Source organism: Euprymna scolopes, chromosome 15, assembly GCF_053919585.1.
Source record: "Euprymna scolopes isolate OS-2025 chromosome 15, ASM5391958v1, whole genome shotgun sequence".
Lineage (NCBI taxonomy): Eukaryota > Metazoa > Mollusca > Cephalopoda > Sepiida > Sepiolidae > Euprymna > Euprymna scolopes.
In genome coordinates this window covers 66,735,797-66,758,711 of record NC_136496.1, presented here as the reverse complement: position 1 = coordinate 66,758,711, position 22,915 = coordinate 66,735,797, and the positions used below count along the sequence as shown (strand labels likewise).

At 34.3% G+C, this 22,915-nt stretch overlaps 1 protein-coding gene across 2 annotated transcripts in view; it reads right to left on the bottom strand.

Annotated features, from left to right (window-relative positions):
• Positions 1-22,915, bottom strand: part of LOC145293855 (uncharacterized) — a 76,115-nt gene that overhangs the window by 47,777 nt on the left and 5,423 nt on the right. For both annotated transcript variants that reach the window (XM_080140554.1, XM_080140553.1), the window contains exon 3: positions 3,451-4,074. In XM_080140554.1, coding sequence (XP_079996680.1) covers positions 3,451-4,074 — 624 coding nt within the window. The remainder of the gene's footprint in view (positions 1-3,450; positions 4,075-22,915) is intronic.

Genomic DNA, 22,915 nt, shown 5'->3' with positions numbered 1-22,915 from the left:
AATCTGGAAGAACTTGCTATTTGTGTTATCATTCCAGCGCTGTTGCCATTTTGCATAAAACAGTTTTTTGATTTTGTATTTTAGGTCTGTAAGGAATATTGATGGGTTCAGGGTTTCGGTTTAAAGCTGATTTGCCTGCTAAGTCTGCTCTTTCGTTACCTTTCACTCCGATATGGCTTAGAATCCAGCACATGATTACCTCTTTGTGGGTAGTCATCGAGTTTAGTCTATTTGGTGATTAGTGGGTTCTCGAGCTTTATATTGTTCAATGATGATAGAACAGAGAGCGAATCTGAGAAAATTATAAACTTCTTGTTTTTGTTTTTTGTTAGAATGTTGAGAGCAAGGTCAATAGCACAAACTTCTGCAGTGAAAATAGAGCTTTCAGTTGGTAGTGCCTTCTGGTGACTTGTTGCATTCAGAACAGCTGCACATGCTGTCCTGTTGTGGTCCTTAGAGCCATCTGTGTAGATGTGCAGATGATCGGGGTAATCTAGAAGTATGTCGTGGAGTTTTTCCTGGTACGTGTTAGGGTGGGTTTTTGCTTTGGAGAGTTTACTTAGTTTGAAGATCATTTTGGGTTTTTTTGAGAATCCAAGGTGGGATTTCAGACAGTGTATGATCATGGATATTTTTGCTTGTTATCTCTGATTCTTGTAATATCGTTTTCATTCATAGGCCGAAGGGTTTTATAGCTTTTTTTTTTGCTTCGAATAGTTTACTGTGCCTTGAATAGAATGTGTCATTGTATGCAGGGTTGTTTGGACATGATTTTAGCTTAGTATAGTATTGGGTAGCTAATTTATGGCTCCTTATATTTGTCTCTACGTGTAGACTTTCCACTGGGGACGTTCTGAAAACTCCCAGTACCAGTCTCAGACCTCCATGGTAGATCGGGTCTAGTGTCTAAGTTCTTCTGGCTGACCAATAAATGAAACATCCATAGTCAAGTTTTTACCTGATCAATAACCTGTATAATTTCAGAAGGGTTTTTTGATCTGCACCCCATTCTGTGTGGGCTATAATGTGCAGCAGCTGCAGTCTTTTATTGCAGTTTGTTTCCAGGTTTTTTAGGTGGCGGATGAATGTCAGTTTTTTATCAAATGTCAAACGTAGGAATTTATATTCGTCTACAATGGAAATTTCTGTATTTTCAAGTTTCAAACAAGGGTCGTTACGGAGTTTCCTCATTTGGCAGAAGTGTACACATTTGGTTTTTGTTTCAGAGAATTTAAATCCATTTTCTATTGACCACGTTTTTAATCTATTTAGGCCTTGTTGGAGCTTGCGTTCTATGGTATGTATATATTTTGACCTGCAATATACAAGGAGGTCATCCACATATAAAGATCCATCAACACTGGGAGTTAGGCACTTTGTTATGTTGTTTATTTTAATGCTAAACAAGATTACAGATAGAATACTCCCTTGTGGCATCTTCTAGTTCAGTTAGTGAAAGGAGTTTATTATAGTTTTCAAGGTTTTTTGATTTGAAGTTGAGTTTTGTTTGATTGTTTTTGTAGAACATAAGTTTTACAAAAGAGAATAGAAAAACAAAAAGGAACATCAATGCAGGTGCATTTCATCTCAGGAAGCCAATAGACAGCCTGATCTGGTAGCACCAGTAGTAAATATGTGAACAAAAACTAAATTAACTAAATCTAACAGAAATTTCCCAGTTTTCGCCCTGATTTTCCCAGTGAACATTTTTTGCAGAAGACAGCCTTAAATTCGACGTTTTATATCACCTTCAAGAATATGGAAGACAGTATATAAGCACAGCACATGTAGAGCCCAAAGGAAACACTATATTCCACGAGCATTGGAGCATTACTGCAATGAGCAACCATTCTCCATCAGCCTTTTAGCCATTGCTTAATTTGTGCATGCACACAAGAACACACAATCAGATCGGTGTAACTGTGACTCTCACAGTTCCAAGCAAGTTTATTTTTACGTGAATTTGGGGATGGCAACCGACATTAAGCTTTAGGATTTTATAAGAAAGAATAGAATAATAATAATTTAAAAAAAAAAAAACCCAAAAACCGAATATATTATTTTATATTTTATTAATACTGAACAGTATTGAGTAGAAATAACTTGGGGCTGCTTATAAAGATAGAGATAGTTACTAAAGTTCATTATTATTGAAAGAAAAGAAAATGATTTTTATAATAATTTTGAGTTTCGCTTGTAATACATTTTAAAGACTGAGAAGATATGTAACAATTTGTACCTCATTCCCTTGTTGAAGTGACTCTAAAACAATTCATTTTAAAATTAATTAAAATTGAAAGTCTTTACAGCCTGAGAATTGAAAGGCTAATTTTACAATGAAACAAGTGAAGCATACATGGTCCTCCATAAGTGCACAGTGAATGAGGCATAAAATAAATGACTAAGTTCAGCATTGACCCCTCCCCTCCATTTAGCCCCCAAAGTCCCCGGGGGGACATCAAATCCTAGTGAAAATGAACAAATGGTGCAATTTTAGGCCTTAACATATGTAAATTTTAATTCTGTACCATGCAAAAAAAAAAAAAAAAAAAAAAAAAAAATGACTAAGTCCATCATTCCCCCCTCCTTCATTTAGCCCCAAATGTCCCCAAGGTCTTAACATATTTAAATTTGAATTCAGCACCATGCAAAACTGCTAAATAGACATACACAGAAAATTTTGGACAAATATGGTAAAATAGTTCCCAAAATGGAGTGTTTTTATTAACCCTAGAAGAGCTCCTGAGACACACCCAAGAGTTATCGCAAAGTATAGACAAACAAAATTATATAGAAATCAGTTAGTTACAACTTTTCAGAAAGTTTTATAAAAATCCAAGGCATCAATTTTTTTAATAAGCACTAAAGTGTCAATTTTAACCGGAAAGGCTCCACTGGGGGGCAACCAGAGTTTTCCTGGAAAATCCATTCAGTTACTTTTTTACTCATATCATGTTTAATGTTTGTGCAAAATTTCAAAAAATTCTAAGGTGCAGTTATTGAAAAAAGTGCGGCCGGACAAATGGACAAGGGTGAATTTACAGGTCCACCCTCCTTTTGTCAGGGAGCAAAAAAAAAAAAAAAAAAATGCTGAAAGAAAGACCTTCCCCAGAAACTAATTAAAAGATAAGATTTTTTTTTTTTGGGGGGGGGGGGGGGAGGAAAAATGAGAAAAGTAGAATTTGAATAAAACTTTTAAACAGTGGTTTATTTTTATGGAATGCTGTTGATATTAATGATTATAATTTGATTCTTTCAATCTTAATCAGCCCTTTTGCAAATTATTAACAATATCTTCATATTTAAAGTAGAGTTCAGAAGTCAGAGAGTCAGCTAAAACAAACATCCAAGTCCAATCGAAAATGGAAAATAAATTTATATCACACAAATTTTCATAAGTCTTTTTTTAATCTTGAAAAACCCTACAGATAATATTTAATTCTTATTTACCTGTGGTGAATGTGGATTTGGAACATTTGTCCGTAGCTGATTCCATCTCTGTCTCTGGAACCGTCTGTCTGCCTCAAATGGTATGGAATCCTCTTTTATAGCCCTGTATTTTTGCTTAATATAGTCTAATAATGGCTTTGAGCCCTTATCACAAAGAGATTGCGGTGGGGTTTCTAGCAGATTTTCTGTAGCCAACAGCAAAGTCAAAGAGGGACACGTGGCTAGCGATAATGGTAATTCCCTCAGCTTATTGTAGGAAACGTTCAGTTTACAAAGATATTTGAGGTCACCAAATTTTTTAGGTACGTGAATCAGGTGATTGTGAGACAAGTCAACCTTGCTTAATTTGTGGAGTTGCGCGACACTCGCAGGAATCTTCTGGAGGAAATTGTGTCGGATGATTAACGTTTCCAGATGGATGAAAAGTCCGATGCTTTCAGGTAAGGAGGTCAATCCATTGTAACTCAGATCCAAGTGAGAGAGATGTGGTAATCTAAAAGGTAGTTCATATGGAAGCTCTGTGAGAGAGTTGAAGGACACATCCATGCTCTCATAAAGGGATATGGTTTCTGGAATGTTAAGCTCCAGCAGGGATCCAGAACCAGATGCCTTTTTGTGGACATACTGAGTAAAAAGAAAGAGAAAGAATAAAAAAAACATAAGTTTGGTCATGAAAATTAAAGAAAATCAAAGCAATAGTATTTAAAACTAGCAGTGTTATCTGGTGTTGCCTGAATTGAAGTATAACATAAAATGAGTATTTAAAACATTATGTATAACAGATTTGGTTAATTAATGACAAAGATTTTGATGGGGGGGGGTCATCATATCAAATTTTTCAGCTTTTTTTATTGAGAGAAGAAAAAAGAACAGAAAAAAAAATTGGAATTCACAGAGCTATGGAAAACAGATGTATGCTCTTTCAATTCAAAACGCTATAAATAATATATCCAATATAAAAAATAAGTCTTTTTATCATTTATTTTTCATCAACAGTTTTATTCCTACAAAACCAATATTTGATTCTAGTTTCACAATTTTTGTTGTGGATCATTGCAGCATGTTAAGAAGAATATTCCTCTCAGAAAATACTTTGTTCAGGTTGTAATTATTTTTAAATAGCAGACATTAAAAAAATTGTTTTCAATCCTAGTACATTCAGATTCTTTCTTACATCTTCAGGGTTCAAAAATATTGCAAATACATTAGCCCGTTCCAGTTCAAAACCCCCAAATTAATAAGGAACTTAGAAAGGATCAAAAACAAACACATACACACAAGGTATCTGTAATATTTAATGACATAGGTCTTAAAGAAAAAAATAGTGCCTATTATGAGAGAGAGAGAGAGAGAGAGAGACTTGGAAATTTAAACATGGCATAAGAAAAGTAAAAAGTAACTGCAACTTCTCTCCCAATTTTTGAATTTTGTAATCATGCCCATATGCATTTATTTTCTTTTTATGAACTGATAGGTGCTTTTTCTTCTGATGAATTAAGGGTAGCATAAATTCATTGATTGATATAATTAAATGAATGATTTTGCACTACAAAACAAGTACTATCAAGAATTGTGCATGTCAATGTACTTAAAGGAATACATTGTAAGATGGTCAAAATCTTCAAATTGGGAATATAGATGCCTGTCATTTATTTGTTATATGCTCTGTAATTACATTGAGCTTCATGAATTAAAGGGTTGCTATAAAACACACACACACACACATAATTTGTGGCCTTGGTGAAAGACATTGAAATTCATATATAAATATATGAAAATAAAAATAATTCCAAGTAGTCTCTGAAACGATCGTACACCAGACTATTGTCGACCTGGATTCTAGGAACGATTACAATAAAAAATGCAGTAAAACTATTTATTTATAATTATTCATTCTATATATAATTCAAACTACAGGTATGCGAGTAGCAAATAAAAAGAAAAAAGAAAAAGCTGAAATTGATATGAATTTCTCAACTGAGGAGGGGGGGGGCGATTTCCAGTGTGTACATGTGTGCGGAGGATAACTCAAAAACAACTTGAACGATGCACTAGTGACAAGTAATAAAAACACATTTTATGATAATTAAAAAAATGTTTAATTAGTGAAATTAAAATCTGGGTAAAAAGAAAGAAACAAACAAAAAAAAACAAACAAATAAGTTAATCACAAAATTAATTGAGCTGACGACAACTCAGTTTTTGAGATTAACTTTGTTTAGCTTGGTTTGAGAGCTTTCAACTTTCCCAAACAAATTTAAATAGTCAAAATTTAGAGAAAAACACCGAGTTTACATGTGAGGAGGAAGGCAACAAGTTATTTTTTGATAAAACAAAAGTCATCCAATGAATCATTTGAAGTTTTAGCATTCACAACAAAATTAACATTTTCAGATTTCAGAGAAAACTATCATAGGAGAGGCAAGGAAGAGGAAGAGATAAAAATAAATAAATTTTTTTTTTTTACATGGGGATCACCACTTATCAAGGTCCGAAGGCCACTCAGGGATAAGGGTTATTGTGTGTACAGTAATCAATGCGATAGTATTGTAGTAATCATTAGTATTGGGGGTTTTGATAGAGTGTCTTACTTAAGGGGGCGGTTTGTCAGGAGTTTGTTTATGTTGGACTTGAAGACATCCAAGTTGTAATCAGGTGGGAAACAGGCAAGCGGCAGAGAGTTCCACTGGCGTGCAGTTCTAAGAAAGAAGCTTTGCTCATGAAATCTACGTTTGGATTTAGGCACAGATAAAGAGTGGGGAAAATTATTGACAGTAGTTTCAGCCAAACGGGTGTTTCTCGTGAAAGATTGGTGAGGGGGGACGAGGGATTGGAGCTCAGACGAGCACCTGCCATGGAAATAACGATAAAACAAAGACAGGCTTGCATCGTCTCTTCTGTGGGAGAGAGGTTGCAGGGAAGAGAAAAGGGCATCCCCCACTAAACCACGAAGTCTATTTTCCAGTCAAATAGTGTCGAAAAATAAGGTGCTCTCGTGATTTAACAGAAATTGTTTTTTTTTTAAATAAAAAAAACAAAAAAACTCACATGCATAAGATACTTCAGCAATTTAAGTGGGAAACTAAATTATTTTGGATTTAAAAAAAAAAAAAAAAAAAAGCATCCCTAATGCTATTATTGTCGACATGGAAAACAATCTACTGCTATGAATTAAATAAAGTGTCCAGCTGGAAATTCTGTCAACCTCTGATCTTCTTCGGTGTATCTTGTCAAACTTGGTAATCTGCACAGAATTTTCCATGCAAAGACCCGTAGCATAGTTGATAAACTACTTGGTAAAATTCAGTTGTAAAATTCCACTCTTCTGGAGACTGAAAGTTCGATTCTCAGTGAAGGCAACTCTGAAAACACAATTGCGAATTATTTAGGACTTCTACCCAGTCATGGCTGACCTAACAAAAGCATGCTACTCTGATGTATTAAGTAAAGGTTTCCGTACGAAATTCTGTGCAGATTCGCCCGAGTTCGACAGAAAGATTTTCAAGTTCAAAATGATGCACTGGATGATACATCAGTGGAAACGTGAAAATTACAGTGGAGATAAGAATGGTTGTCAGAATAATCCAAATTATTAATCCTCGTCTCAAAATTCCATAAACAAAATCAATTTATCATTCAAAACATGTAACACAGCTAAAATAGGTTTTCTTTTCAAATAAAGGGATTTTTTTTTTTTAGTAAATAAAGTTAAAATTAATGTTAGGATTATAAATAATCAGGAAAGAATATTTAAAAAAAAAAAAAAAAAAAAAAAAAGCTTAGATAATAAATAATGTTGTAAAATACATTTTTGGATGCATCAAGGGTGGTCTTCATGATGCATTGTCTTCACTGCCAATTTCGGATTTGACATCATATCAGCTCAAACAGCAACCCTACCCCAACTATGGATGTGTCGGGCTGCTTCCTGTTTAATATAACTAGGATGGTAAATTGCCATAAACAGCATTTTCTTGTTTTTTTTTCTTTTTGAAAAAGAGATGTTATTCTTAAAATTATCAAAAACATTTCTCATCCTGGTTATCTACGCAGTATGTCCATATTTACTGATTTATCTATGGAAGATTTGGAAAAATAAATAGATCTACAAAGATTTATAAAATCAACAAGACCTTCATTCATTTGCCTATTTTTGTTCATATGTCACATTACTAGGGCTAGAACAACAGCATATTCTTTTCATTGTTTTTACTCTCGAGTGTATATCCATTGATATCTTATATGCTTTTAGATAGATTGATGTGGTTCTCAGTTGATTAACTGTGTCTAACTGTATCAGATATATACACAAGAGTCAAAACAATGAAAAAAATATGCTGTTGTCATAGCCCTACACATTACTTACATATATATAAGAATACTTCTCTCAGAATGGTAAAATTAATTCTCCAAACAAAACAGCTTTGCACCATTTTTATGTCAAGATATGATATTAAACCTAATGTCTAGAATCCTCATTCTAATTTTAACCAAAAAACATTGAGATTTTAAATCTAGAAGAAGTCTAAAATTCAAGGTTTTTTTTTTTTTACACAGGCATCACCACATTATCAAGGCCAAGAGGCCACTCAAGGATAAGGGTTAAAGAGTGTACAGTAGAAATTGGACAATATAGTAATCATTAGTAACAAAAATTCGGCAAATTTGATAACTTATATGGAACGGCTCATCAAGAACTTATTTACGTTAGACTTGAACACAACCATATTGTAGTCAGCCGGAAAGCAGGAAAACGGAAGACAAGGTTTAAGCTTAAGGTGACATTGAAGTTCAAGGAATCTTGCTGAATTGATTTCTAATAAATATGGATCAAATTCAAAGCAAGTCTGAAATATTTGAATTTTCAAACAGAAGTTGTATTCTTATTATAATCCCTAAAACCCTTAAAAATACCCCAAATAAACTGAAATTTGGGAAATACTAATTGGTGTCTAATGCTTCTTGTTAAAATTTCACAAAACTCAGAGGTATTTGAATTTTCACAAAGAACTTCCAACCACTTTACACAAACTAAATATAGCCCACATTACTACTCCTCATGTTTAGTAGTTACGATTGGTGAATTAGTTAAGGAGTGAATTCTGTACATACAAATATATACATAATCACATACCTAACTTCGAAATATATCTCTTTTATATATTTTTTTTATGCATAGGATATCTTCCAAATAAATGAGCAGATCATTATCAATTTTGGAAAATACAAATTCTTGGAAACATGGTCAAATTATTGTTTTGGAAAATTTAACTGGTTCATGTATACAAAGTTAGGTATGTGTAGGCGTTAATTCCTAAACCAATGAACAAATCACTATGAATTTGGAACACAGCTATTAGGTAAGTAATGAGGATGAGTAATATGGGCTATTCGTATTATTTGGATTCATCGAACTACTGTTCTCATCTGGAATGTGATTTTCACAACATTTCGGTCGATGTAACCTCCAACCTTCTTCAGGTGTATCTTGTCGAACTCTGGAATGTTTCTGTCAAAATTGGGAAATTTGGATGTAATTTTGAGCGGAACCCTTTATTTACTTCACGGGGGTAGCGTGCTTTTGTTCCATCAACCATGATTGGATTGAGGTCCTAAAATTGAACCTTCAACCTTTAGAATATCACTTTTTACTATTGATTTTTCCAAGTAGTCTATCCACTGCGCCACGGGTCCCAGTGTGGGCAACCAAAAAATACAATTGCGAATTACTTAGGACCTCTATCAAGTCATGGCTGATGGAACAAGAGCACGCTACTCTCGTGTAGTAAATAAGTTGTTCTGCTCTAAATTCCGTCCAAATTCCAGAGTTTGACAAACATTTTCGAGTCCAGCAAGATACACCTGAAGAAGGTCGGAGATTACATCGGCCGAAACGTTGTGAAAATGACACTCAAGATGAGAACTGTAGTCCGATGAATCCAAATAATACGAATAATCAATCCTCATCTAAAAAATTCTGAAACGTAATATGGGCTATATTTAGTTTCATTTAGTTTTATGCAAACATGCAAAAAGAAGGTGGAAGTTCTTTATGAAAATTCCAATGCTTCTGATTTGTCTGAAACAAAGGACATCGATTAATAAATATCCTTAGAATTCATTTTCTTTGAAAGAGTTTTTAGGAAGCATAATATGTACACAACTTCTCATTAGAAGATCCCTTTTTTTTTTTTTTTTTTTTTTTTTAGATTTTCTATATTCTTTAGACACAAATTAATCAAGATTCCTTGAATTTCAGTTTTGTATTAAGACTCTTTAAGCATAAACCTTAAATTTGAGACATTTTCTAAAATCAAAATCATGTAATAGATTTTGATAAAAATTGGAAGAAGTATTCTAGATATAAGGTTTAGTATAATTTTCATCTCCAGACCGGGTCATAAAAGTGGTGCAAAAGTGTTTTGTTTGGGGAAGAATTAATTTTATCAATCCTTTTAAGTCATTAATATAAATTGCTCCATTGTTATTGATTATATAAATCCGGTGGATATTTATTGGATTTTTATTCTATGAATGCATTCTTAACCTGGTCTACTATACACGCATAGAATAAAAATTAAATAAATATCCACCGGACTTATATAATCAATAATGATAGAGCTATTTATATTAATATTTATTTATACAGACATGTACAGGCTTTGCTACACTGGCATGACGATGTTTCGATATGTAGTTATTAATAACTAACATCTTATCTAACAAAAACGTCTGCCTTTTTTTTTTATTTACAAAAGGCTTTTGAATTATAATCACTTAAATAAAAGGCAAATTTTTTTGACTGACAAAATCTTAGCAATAACTACAGACTGAAACAGTGTCATGCTAGTGTAGCAAAGTCTAACATGTCTATATAAATAAATAAATAAATAAATAAATATATATATATATATATATATATATATATATATATACTGGTATGGGTGCCCGGTGTTGCCTGGGTGTTTGGAGGTGTATGCTGAGCAAAAAAAACAAAAAACAAAAGTTAATTTTTTTAGCTTTGACCCCTATTATGACCCCTTAACATTTGTTTTGGGCTCAAATCAAGTTATTAAGTTAGATCCATGTCCAAGGAACCTATATCTAAAATTTTAAGTGTTTAGACCCAAAATTGTCTGAGGAGTTTGGTAAAGTTCTCAAGGTCAAATTGTTGAACTTTGACCCCTTAACAGCCAAATTTCTGGCCCGAAAACCGATCACATAGATTTTTCCAAATATCAGTACCCTGTGTATCAAATTTAGAGTCTGTAGGCTAAAAGTTTACAGAGTTATTGCATAGGGAAATGTACAGACAGACAGACACGTTCACTTTTATAGATATATAGATTATACAAACTGTTCATATACAACATTTTGAATAATTAAAAGAACAATGTCCCATTTTTCAGAAACTGGTTGCTTATTCATATGATGCTTAATCAATTTCAAAGCTTCAATTTTTCCAATTGTTAACACAAAAAATAACATCTGTTGCTCAAGATAATTTCATTTAGCCATTTATTTAGAGCGTTGCCAGAAATCTTTACTTTCATTTTTTTAAACATTTTTTTTTTTTAGTTTTTAATAGGATTTTCAGAGTTAAATTGAATTCGTATCATTTGGATTCTTTGAATTACTGTTCTCATCTTGAGTGTTATTGTCACAATGTTTCAGCCGACGTAACCTTCAATTCTTCTGGTGTATCTTGTCAAACTGGAATCTGCACAGAATTTCGAATGAAATCCTTTATTTCATTATTTTACCAAGTATTTTATCTACCATGACACAGGTCCTTACGAACCATGGCATAGTATATAAAGTACTTGGTAAAATTCAATTGTAAGTTACTCTCTTGGAGGTTGAAAGTTCAGTCCTCAGTGTGGGTAACACTCAACATACAAACCTGCTATCCTTGCAAATTAAATAAGTTCAACAGAAAGATTCTGAGGTTCAACAGAAACATTTTGGGGTTTGACAAGATACACCTGAAGAAGGTTGTAGGTTATATCAACAGAAACATAAAAATAACACTCAAGATGAAAACAGCGGTCTGAAGAATCCAAACAATGCAAATAATCGTCATCTAAAAAATTCAGGAACTTTAATTATTACAATATCGTTTGATCATTAAATCAACTAAATTGTTACAAAATTATAACTAATGTTTGTTAAGGTATCAATGCTTCAATCTTTTCTATTAAAGTATTTTATGTAAAAAGCTTCTGAAACTTTCAATGCATGAGAAATTGCTAAGTAGTTAAATAGCCAGCATAAATGACTTTCTGTTCAACAGATTAAATGTTTCTAAATTCCTTACGAATTTCAAAGGGTCACAAAGTAATGCATCCTCCTTTTTGTCTCTCCAACTATTAATGAAAGCTTAAAACAGCTCATTTCTTGCAATCATAAATAAGGACTTATTTTCCCTCATGGGGAAATGTCCCTGCTAGGTGATTTGGTCACACACTGACCAATCAGCTTGCAGGGCACATTGATTTCATCTGTTCCTCTTTGAGAATCACAGTCAGTCAGCAGAGAGAACACTGGAAGAAACGAGGAAAGACATCTCTTGCCTCTCCCCTGTCCCTGCCCACTGGATCCTTCAGCATCGATTATCTTCACCTGAAGAAAATTGCTGACAGACCTTTAACAGCCCAAAAAACGTTTTATATTTCTTTTCTTCACTCAAACACTGTCCAACTATCTTCAACCTACACCAAACGGTGTAGGTAACTTTATTATTGTTGTTATAAAAAAGATTTTGTTTTTCCTTTTGTGCAATGTTTTCACTGTATAGAACTAATATATAGAAGTGTGTCTCATTTCTATAGATTTGTTTACCAATAAATCAAGATGCACTCTGACGGATTTAATTTTGTGTTGTGGGGACTCACTCATGCACTAAAGATGAACTCTTCCTAATTGTAAAAATGGACCAAGAAATACGACTTTAGGTGTGATCTGTTAACTTTGTAGTACACCATCTTAGTGAAATGTGCTATGACTCTTGCTCCTTGTACATTCTGTTTTTGTTTCAATATATTTTACTTTTCTAATCCATATCTGTGTCCATGTTTTTCTTTAGTGACCCTTCTGGGACAACAACATTTTGAAATAAAGTTATTTCTCAAATAATATTTTTTTTTAAATTTATTTTTATTTTATGCTATTGAATTTTTGATTTCAATAAATATTCAATTAGTAAATAAAAAATGATAATGTGAAAGTCATGTAGAAGTGAAAAACACGCACAATTTTGCCATAATATAAGCTGTCATATATTTCGTAAGTGGCGAGGGGGAAATTTAAATATACATTTTGATATTAATGCTCATTTAAAAAATTTGAACAAATTCCGAGGTTGCCTTCCTCCCAAAAGTTTGGACCAGGTCCTAAGCCGTCTTCCAAAAAATTTGGACCATGTCCCACATTGTCTTTCAGAGAAATGCTGAATGAACTGTAGTTATTCTTGGAAATGGCCTTTAATGCCAGGAGTTGGTGTCCTCTATCCCTATTATGACAAAGAATCTAAATTCGAAAAAAATAAATAAATAAATAAAATAGATTTAACATTTCCGTTTCATTTTATTTCAAGAAATTGAATTTGATCCCGGAAATGTTGATTATTGTTAACAGAATTTCTCGGTAAATTTCTGTTTGCATTTAGTTACGCATGCAGCTTTCTCGTCGTCTATTGCATCATCTGTATCCTACAGGATAACATGGATCATTAATTTGTGTTGGCAAATATTTATTCCCAATAAAAAATACCATTTTTTTATTAAAAAGTTTGTCACAAAGTCAGAAATGGGTGTGAGCGGTTAAGGCAAACTGATGTTAACTATGCTAACACAGCTAGTTCCTATATTCACTCTTCTTTCACCAAAATATCATATTTGCCATATACATCCTTCTTCAATCACGATCATAAGAAATCATACCATGGCTAATCTACTAAAAACCCATATTTTTAACAATATGCAATGATGGGGGATAGGGAAATTATTATTATTATTATTATTATTTCTTAAAAATTGTGTTGGTATGTGAATGGTCAAGTACTTCCTTTAGAAAACGCATTCAAATCCACGATTACCTGAGGCATTATAATTAGGGTAGATTCATATATGGTTTTGAGTAAGATATTGAACCTTCTAGAAGTAGAATCATCTGGAATTCAAGAGTGTTTCACATTTTAATAGGGGTAGAAGACACAATCTTGTGTCATTAAAAGCCATTTCCAATAATGGCTACAGTTCATTTAGCATTCCTCAAGAGGGCAGTCTAGGGCATGATCCAAATCTTTTGTAGGAAGGTAGCCCCAGACCTGATCCAAATTTTTGCAGGAAGGCAGCCTCAGACCGGATCCAAATTTTTTGGGAGGGAGGCACTCTTGGATATGGTTCATATTTTACAAATAGGTATTAATATTAAAATACACAGATACATATTTAAACTTAGCTTCCTCCCCCTCCATTCACTTAGGAAAGATATGACAGCTTATCAGCCATAATGGTCAGGTACAAAATTACCATAGTACCTTTGGTATTATCTCACAAGTGAGGTGTCTCAATTGACAAGAAAAGAATCCATTTTTCCCCTATTTATGCAATCAGCAGGTACTACTTACAAATAGATCTAGTTTTTCAGAATTTTGCATAACATTAGAAGGTATTCCTACATCTTATTAATATTCAATATTTATTTTATACATAAAAAAAATGTACTTAATAGAGAAAAGAAGTCTAATTGATATAAGAATTTAAAAGATTTTCAAGCTAATGATAGGCAGAATCCTAATTTTGTGACACTATTTAGAACTTCACTAGAAGAAAACAACCCTTTAATCTGTAGTGGAATGGAACCATAAATTGTTAATAACATTTAATACTACTAAGACTAAGGTTCTTTCCTTTAACAATTACAAAAAAATCCTCAACTACCGATTGCCATGACAAATAGCAATCTGCATGAGAGTTTATGGTTCAAACGCTTTGACTTTACATTCACAGGCAACATGAGTTGGAACATATTGCATTGAGGACATTGCCAAGGTTGCTGCAAAGAAGGTGGGCTCTCAATATTGTAGTAGAAAGTTACTTGCACCTGAGAGCATCCTATACCTTTACAAAGTTATCAGTTGCCTATGCATGGAGTACTGTTGCCACATCTGGGCTGGTGTTTCTATTGCTAATCTCTCCCTCTTAGACAGGACCTAAAAAGTTAATAGGTCCCGCACTATCAGCCAAACTTCAACCTCTGTCCGATCGCCGCAATGTTGCATCCCTGTGCCTGTTCTACAAGTAATTTCAGTGAACGTGCTCACAGCACTTTTTCCCTCTCAATATACGTACATATGATTGACTAACTCAATAAGCAGCAAAATCCCACTCCTTCACTGTTGAGGTCCCTAGATGTCGGAAAGCCTTCTACTATAATGGTTTCTTTCTTTGGACTGCCAGATTTTGGAATTCCTCCCTGTTTCCTGCTTCCCTGGCTGTACTGATTTGCAGAAGTTTAAATGTAACGTGAACAGACATCTTGCAATTCAACTCCTCACAATCCCTTGTTAAACACGATTCCAAATAGAAGTTCTTTACAACCAATAGTCCTTGTTTTGGGTGAAAAAAAAAATGCTCCGTATGTTTTGTGTGAAACATAATAAATTAATATAAAGTGAGATTAGTGTCTTTCATTTTGAATAGTTCTTTCAAATTTGAAACCCGTAATTCAAAATGGCGACCTCTAGTGAAAATGGAAAGAATTAATGAAACTAACTTCAAATAAAAATAAAAACTTCAGTAATTTCTTTTCACATAAGTATTGTAATAAACACATGACCTTATCCAACATCTAACAAAGAATGCAAACAAAAGAAAATATATCAGAGTGAAACAGTTCACCCAATACAGAATAAAGGGATTTACTTTAAGTATAAATACTTTTACTATTCTTCAAGCATGTTAGCACAAGGCATTTCTCTTCATATATATTCTTTATACATACATTTCCCTAAAACATATGTGGCCTTGATGGATGGAAGACTAAAACTTGCTGCTATGGTTTCAAATGATCTGAAATAATAGCAAGGGAAGACTTGATTTCAAATATTTCTCATGTTATATCTCCCCTATTTTGAAAATAGGGGACGATTATGAATATCTCGAGTATCAAATAATCCTTATACACTGTGAAATTTACTTTATGTATGAAAAGAAATATAACATATGAAAAATATTTTAAATCAAGTCTCCCCTTACTGTTATTTCAGATCATTTGAAACCATAGCAGAAAGTTTTAGTCTCCCCTCCATCAAGTCCAAAGGTTTTGGGGAAATATCAGATATTTTGTAATTCATATGCAAAACTAGGAAAATAAATGGCTATGATTTAAACACTGGTAAAGATGCAGTATTTTTCCACCCTCAAAAAATCCTTTTAAATTACCAATATTGAAGGTTTTCGAGAGTGCTGAAAAAAAAAAAAAAAAATTAACATTTTAAATCCCAGGAAACGAGCAGTTTCCAAGATATGAAGAAATTAAGCATGGGATCACTTTTCTATATCAATTTAACATAAAATAAACACCCACTTTATAGCCACCTTTTTTTTGAGGGGGGGGTCTGTTATTTTTTTAGTGGTGGTGTTTATTTGCTAATTGTGACCTGGTAGATCCACACAAAACCTACCTTAAAAAAACTTGCTTTCTACAGGTTTTCAGGTGTGCTGAAAACGAATATTGCATTTAAATTTTCTGCAAATAAGTATTTTCCTGGGTATTAAGCAATGTAATTATTCATGTTATAAATGGTGGCCACTGTTGTATGTGCAAGCGTGCATATTTTTGTTAATTACCCAGAAAAATACTTATTTGCAGAAAATTTAAATGCAATATTCGTTTTCAGCACCCTCAAAAACTTATAGAAAACAAGTTTTTTAAGGTAGGTTTTGTGTTGGTCTATCATGCCACAATAAATCACACCCCTAAAAAAAAAAAAAAACAGATAAAAAAGAACCTATATTTTCAAACCAATAAAATATGCCCAAATTTGCCTACATTTGTATATATAGTATCCTGCAAGCCTACATTTGTATATATAGTATCCTGCAAGCCAGCTTCAGTTGTCTCCCCCTGTGGGGCTTTACTATATATATATATATACACATACACACAACATTTTATATACATAAAGGGTTGAACGATAAAATTGCCGCCATTGAAAAGACATGATTCTATTTCCGTTTGATGAAAACCAGTTTTTCTTTTTTTGTTGCAGACAATTTACTAGTTGGCCAGTTGTGTACAAATCCCAAAAGCGATAGGAGCTTTCTATCATGTCTGAAAGTGACACAATGTTCAACGAGCGAGATCAGAGATGCATCGCTATATAACTCATGCTCTCTACTGATCCAAGTTATGACAACAGGACCATTGCCAGCACCCTCAAAATACAAATTCGGACGGTTCAACACTTAAGGGCACAGTTCAACGAAGGTTCCGGCCACGGTTATGGTCTTTGTTGTGGTTTTAAGTCAGGGCCACATCATGCCACCTCACATCTTCAAAGTCAGCTTGAAAGTCAACACCAAAGTGTATCCGGATGTTCTGAAGAGTGTGGTGATCCCCTGGTGCAATTAGCTGGCAGACCGGGGTGTGGCAGCAGAACTCCGTACCGGCCCACAAGTCCAAAAAGACACAGGCTTGGCTTCAGAATGAGTGCTACAACTTTGTACCCTTCTTTCATTAGTCCCCCTCTTCACCTGACCTGAACCAGCTAGACTACTTCATTTGGTCATACATCAAGAACATCACCAACATGACCTCCCACAACACCAAAGCCAGCCTGATCACCGCCATCCACCGAGCTCCTGTTGGCGCTTGTGGAAAAGGCACACTCCCAATTCTGAACCCGTATCGAGACGGTAATTGAGGCTGAAGGCAGCTACATTGAATAGATGTCAGCTCTACTACATAATCAAGTTACCTGAAATGATTTTTTCAATAAAAGTTTTAAAATAAAACTGCAGTGTTGTTTTCTTTTGGGTGACACTTATTGTTCCACCCTGTACTGAAGACCAAACTTAACCTGTTGTTCTTGTCTGAAACTGGCATTAACTCAAATGCTTCCTTAGCCGATTTCTCCATCAAAAGCTATTTTAATTTCACATCCAAACCCGACCCTCAAGATCATCATGGGCATGAAATATGTGCCTACATTAGAGATAGCTTCCCCTGTGTCAAGGACATCTACATAGAAGACCTCAAACATTCCTACACGTGATTTAGAGTAGAATTTACAGTATAGCATTTATATTTGCCCTCTACCATCCTCACAATGATTAAGTAAGAGTATCGCTAAGCAAATTAATCATATCCTGTCTGTTATCCCCCAGCTAAAATTCATGTATGTAGATATTTCAATGTTCATAATGTTGAATGGTTAGTCCACTCAAACAAAACAGATGAAGGGAGATTTTGTCATGATTTTTCCCTTGTTTATGACCTAAAACAGATTGTTAACAAACCCACTCGAGTATCTGATGCTGATGGACAATTTTCAAGTTGTCTACATTTTTTCTAACAATATGCTCTGAACTGTGTTTATCCTCATTTTTATCTCCACTAGGATCTTTTGATCTCTTGGTTGTCTCAATAAAGATAAAAACAAAATAAAACAAAACCCCAAATATCCCACTCCATCAGAAAGTGTATACTCGATGGCTGACAGAGACAGTTTCTGAACGTTCATATCAAAACTACTCCCTACGCTCTATGTGTAAAAAGAATGCATCCATTATAGCATCTGACTTAACTGGTTGGTTAATCATTAGCATAGACAGCTACATACTCTTCAAGAAATTCCAACAGAAACTAAACAGCCACTCATGGTACACCCCTGAATGTGTTGCCACCATTGCACACAGAAACCACTACTTCGATTGCTTTAAAAGTAAAACGATGTTTTGAAAGTAAAGTCACGTTTAGAGCTGCCAACAATCACAGCAAATGATTAGAGAAAAAGTGAGAGTTAAAAGCCTAGTCTATCAAGTACAAAGTAGAAGAATAGAGGCTTGACTCATGAATTTTGGCAAATAACAAACGGGAGCCTAAACAGATGCACATCCTCTATCTTGACCATCATCAATGGACCCGAGATGATTTTGTCAGCATCTGACAAAGCCAAACTCTTTAGCATCAAATTCCTACCTCTCAAATTTCCTCTCATGACCAAAAATATTTTGAGCAACATCCACATATCTGTTTGTGATGTTGCTATATTCATCAAGAACCTTGATGCCAGAAAAGCAACTGGTCTTGTCAATATTCCACTTATAGTACTCAAAAAGCTGCAACCACCTCAGCAAAAGCAACTTATTCAATGACAAGCAATATGGTTTCTACCCTGTGAGATCTACAGCTGATGTATTGACTGTAATTTTATATAGGATCAGTGAATCTTTTTCTGCTGTAGAAAACTGAGTTCCTGTTGTGAATGTCTTACAAGTGTAACATTGTCCAGGAACCAACACATAGCCTCAGTCACAAAGAAGACCAAAAATAGAGAAGAACTACAACTCACATTTTTTTTATTGTGCGACATTTATTTCCTCATTCGTATGACTTCTCGTTCCAGCTGTAAATGTCTCATGTGATTATCTTGAACGTGCTCTTGAACATCATTCCCATCTCCAACGTGATCTCCTTTTTAAAGTCTTTATTTTTACTTACCAGTGACGTCATTTTGCATGCATTTGCGTATGCATGTCCGCGCTATGTTACACAAGGAGAGACCAGTTGAACACCTTTCACAGAAAATAAACTTTTGCTTTTGTTTATTATGAAAGACCAAGAAAATCTAATGGCTAGTAAATCTTTAAAAAAAACTCTTACTAAAAGAATAAAACTTATTCCCCTCAGCTGAATTTGTTTTTTATATGACTATTTAAGAATTTCTACCTATTAAAAACTACAAGTTCAGATTTTTTTTTTGAAATAAATTGTAGCAAAGTAGGTTAGTCTACGACAATTAACATAAAACAATAACAAATGAAAGTAAGCTAGTCAGAGTCAAAGTATGATTTATCAACTTAAATGCTATTTAGGTTTTTTAGTGTTTGCTTTAACTAGTAATTTATGTAAATTTATGTGTATATCTTCAGACAGAGTTTCATAGGATATGCTGGAGATATTCTATTTGTTTTGTATATAAATGGCTTTTAAATGATTCATTTTGTAGGTATACGTCTAGGTAAATTCTTGGCTATATGCCTGCCGCTGGACAAATTCTTGGCTGTATGCCTGCCGCTGGACAAATTCTTGGCTGTATGCCTGACGCTGGACAAATTCTTGGCTGTATGCCTGACGCTGGACAAATTCTTGGCTGTATGCCTGACGCTGGACAAATTCTTGGCTGTATGCCTGACGCTGGACAAATTCTTGGCTGTATGCCTGACGCTGGACAAATTCTTGGCTGTATGCCTGACGCTGGACAAATTCTTGGCTGTATGCCTGACGCTGGACAAATTCTTGGCTGTATGCCTGACGCTGAACAAATTCTTGGCTGTATGCCTGCCGCTGGACAAATTCTTGGCTGTATGCCTGTCGCTGGGCAAATTCTTGGCTGTATAACTGCCGCTGAGCAAATTCTTGGCTGTATAACTGCCGCTGAGCAAATTCTTGGCTGTATAACTGCCGCTGAGCAAATTCTTGGCTGTATAACTGCCGCTGAGCAAATTCTTGGTTGTATAACTGCCGCTGAGCAAATTCTTGGCCGTATGCCTGCCGCTGAGCAAATTCTTGGCCGTATGCCTGCCGCTGAGCAAATTTTTAAGGCTAATGAGTCTTAAAATCAGGATTAGTTTTGATGACCTCATCATCATATATGGATTAAGATTCATTTTACATGCTGGCATGTGTTGGCTGACTTTAAGAAATTGACTTCCAAAGTAACCTATCTCTGACTGGGTCTTTATCCCTCAAGTCTATTTTTATCATTTTATCCCATCTTTTTCTTAGCCATTTCCTGTGAAAGGAACCTGCTACCTCAACTGTTCTACATCCACTCTTTTCATGTGGCTGTATCATCAAAATCTATTCTTCTGCACAAATCTCTCTATACGGTACAGATTTAATCTTCCTCCGAGCTCATCAGGACTATGCTCGTCTTTAAGACGAGCATTGCATGTCCATCATATCAGAGAAAGATTAAATCTGGAGAGTATAGGAAATATTTGGTGTACACTTTGTAGAGAGTGCATCGGGTGTAATGTCATTTTTCTGGTACTTGTATATATTGGGTAAACAAAAAGTGCAGTGTAATGACTAGTAGGTTGGGAGGGGATAACCAATAGCCAATTTGTGTGCAAGAAGTATAAGACAATAAGGATGGATAAGAACTCACATATGGAGAACACAAAATCAGCACAGACGCAGTGCTGACAATAACAGTCCAGCCAACTTCCTCCATCATCATCCACAAATTTGTTCCCTTTTGTTGTTGCCATTTAACATCACATCTTTTAGAGAAATTTTACTTGCTAGCAGTAGTCATGGTTCGCTAGACAACTGCACCTTGTCTACTTCGTATGTTTGCCTTAGCGCTTGCTGCATTTTTACCAGTTTATTGCAAGACTAACAAAAAGACCGGGTGTTGCTCGAGATTGACTGAAGAATCATGTCCTTTGGCTCATTTTACTACTGCTTTTTACTCTTATTTTTAACATTTTTAGCAGTTTGGGGTGGAGGTAGGGTCAAAGGATATACTCGACACTGCAAGTACAAGGACGTTAAATTTTGGCTAATTTATTGTCTTTACACCTCCCCTCCTCCGAACACACTCCAATCTTACTGAGAGTAACATATTTAATCTTATTTTTAATTTCTATGATTTTCATGCTATAAATAAACGAAAATAAAGTAAAATGTGTATTATACGAATTATTCAGATGACCTTTTCTCATTTTAGATGTTGTTTTCACAACGTTTTTACTGATGTAACCTCCGACCTCTTTTGAAAGAACCCATGGCATAAGGAATATAAGTTCTAAGTCTTATCAGTTCTAAGTGGCAGTCTTCCGAATGCTCTACTTACAAGCTCCTTTTTTTTGTGGGGTTGGGGAGGGAAGAATCCTTCCAGGTTTTATTTCCTCGTTTGGGAGGTAGTATAGTATATTTTTATTCGTCATGATATATTCCTTCCAGACATTATCTCTTCTTTGGGTGGGTGGAGGTAGCGTACCATCTATTCTGCTGTAATTATATTATCCTTCCATTCAAAAATACTTAAGCCAAAATATATAATCCACATTTCTTGTATTTTTTGTTTCTTGTTTTTTTTTCGAGGGGGAAGGTGGGTTCATTATTTATAAATGTATGCTAACATGTTTTCTTTTTTTGTTTTTATGAATTCAGCGAAGGTTTTAAAAAATCATTCCTTCAGCAACCACGCCTCGTGTTCTTCATTTGGTTTAAATACTAAGAAAACACAATGTTCTTTCGATTACGTCACCGTGGGCCAGTGGATAAAGTGGGTTTCAAGTTTGTGCCAATGTAACAGTTTTTTTTTTGGGGGGGGGGAGGGTTTAACATTTAAATAGGTTTATTTATATGCTTTTTTCGTTAGTTTCATCTATATTTTCCTGTTTTTACCTCTTTTTTTTATTTTTAATCAATATCCTTAATACAACACCTCTACACACCAGGGCAACGCTGGGTACTCCCGCTGCATAACGTGTTTCCTTATTTCCATTATGTAGAACATTTCATGTTTTTTTTCTTCAGTTTTTTATTATCTGATTAAAACAGTTTCATTTGTTTTGTTTTTTTAAAATTTTTTTTTCCTTTGTACTTGTTTTTTTTTTTAATCAAAATAAAACGAAAACCTTCATTTGTTTTTGGGTGTTTTCTTTGTTTTTTGAGTTTATTATTATTTTCTTATTTTGGTTTTATTTTTTGGGGTTATGGGGATAAGTGAAATTATTACAGTAATAAATAAAAACAATAGTCAATGATAAATAGACGGAAGAAGTTTTGTTTCATTCTATTAGGATAGGATTACATGTTTTAGTTCTTAAATAAAATTTCTGCTTCTTAATAAAACTTTGAGACAAACTATTTTTAGTCACGGAGGCCGGTGATTAACCAGTCAACATTACCACAGCTTCAACGGCTAAAGAAAAGTTTTTTGTCCCCCCCCTCTCCACCCGGCATACCTACTGCATCTAATTTTTTTTCTCCCTCCCCCACCACTATTTTTTTTTTTTTTTTTTTTTACTACACTACTCTCTCCATCCGTTCTTGATATTCTGATAGCCGTTCTTACCATGAGGAGTTGGGGTTGTCTATTCTGAAAGCCGTTTGTAACATGAGGAGGTTAGGGGTTGGGCAGCAACAACAATCGTATTTTAACTTTTTTTGAGGGTGGGGGGCACACTTTCAGCAGGCAACACCAGTTAGTGGGTACTGC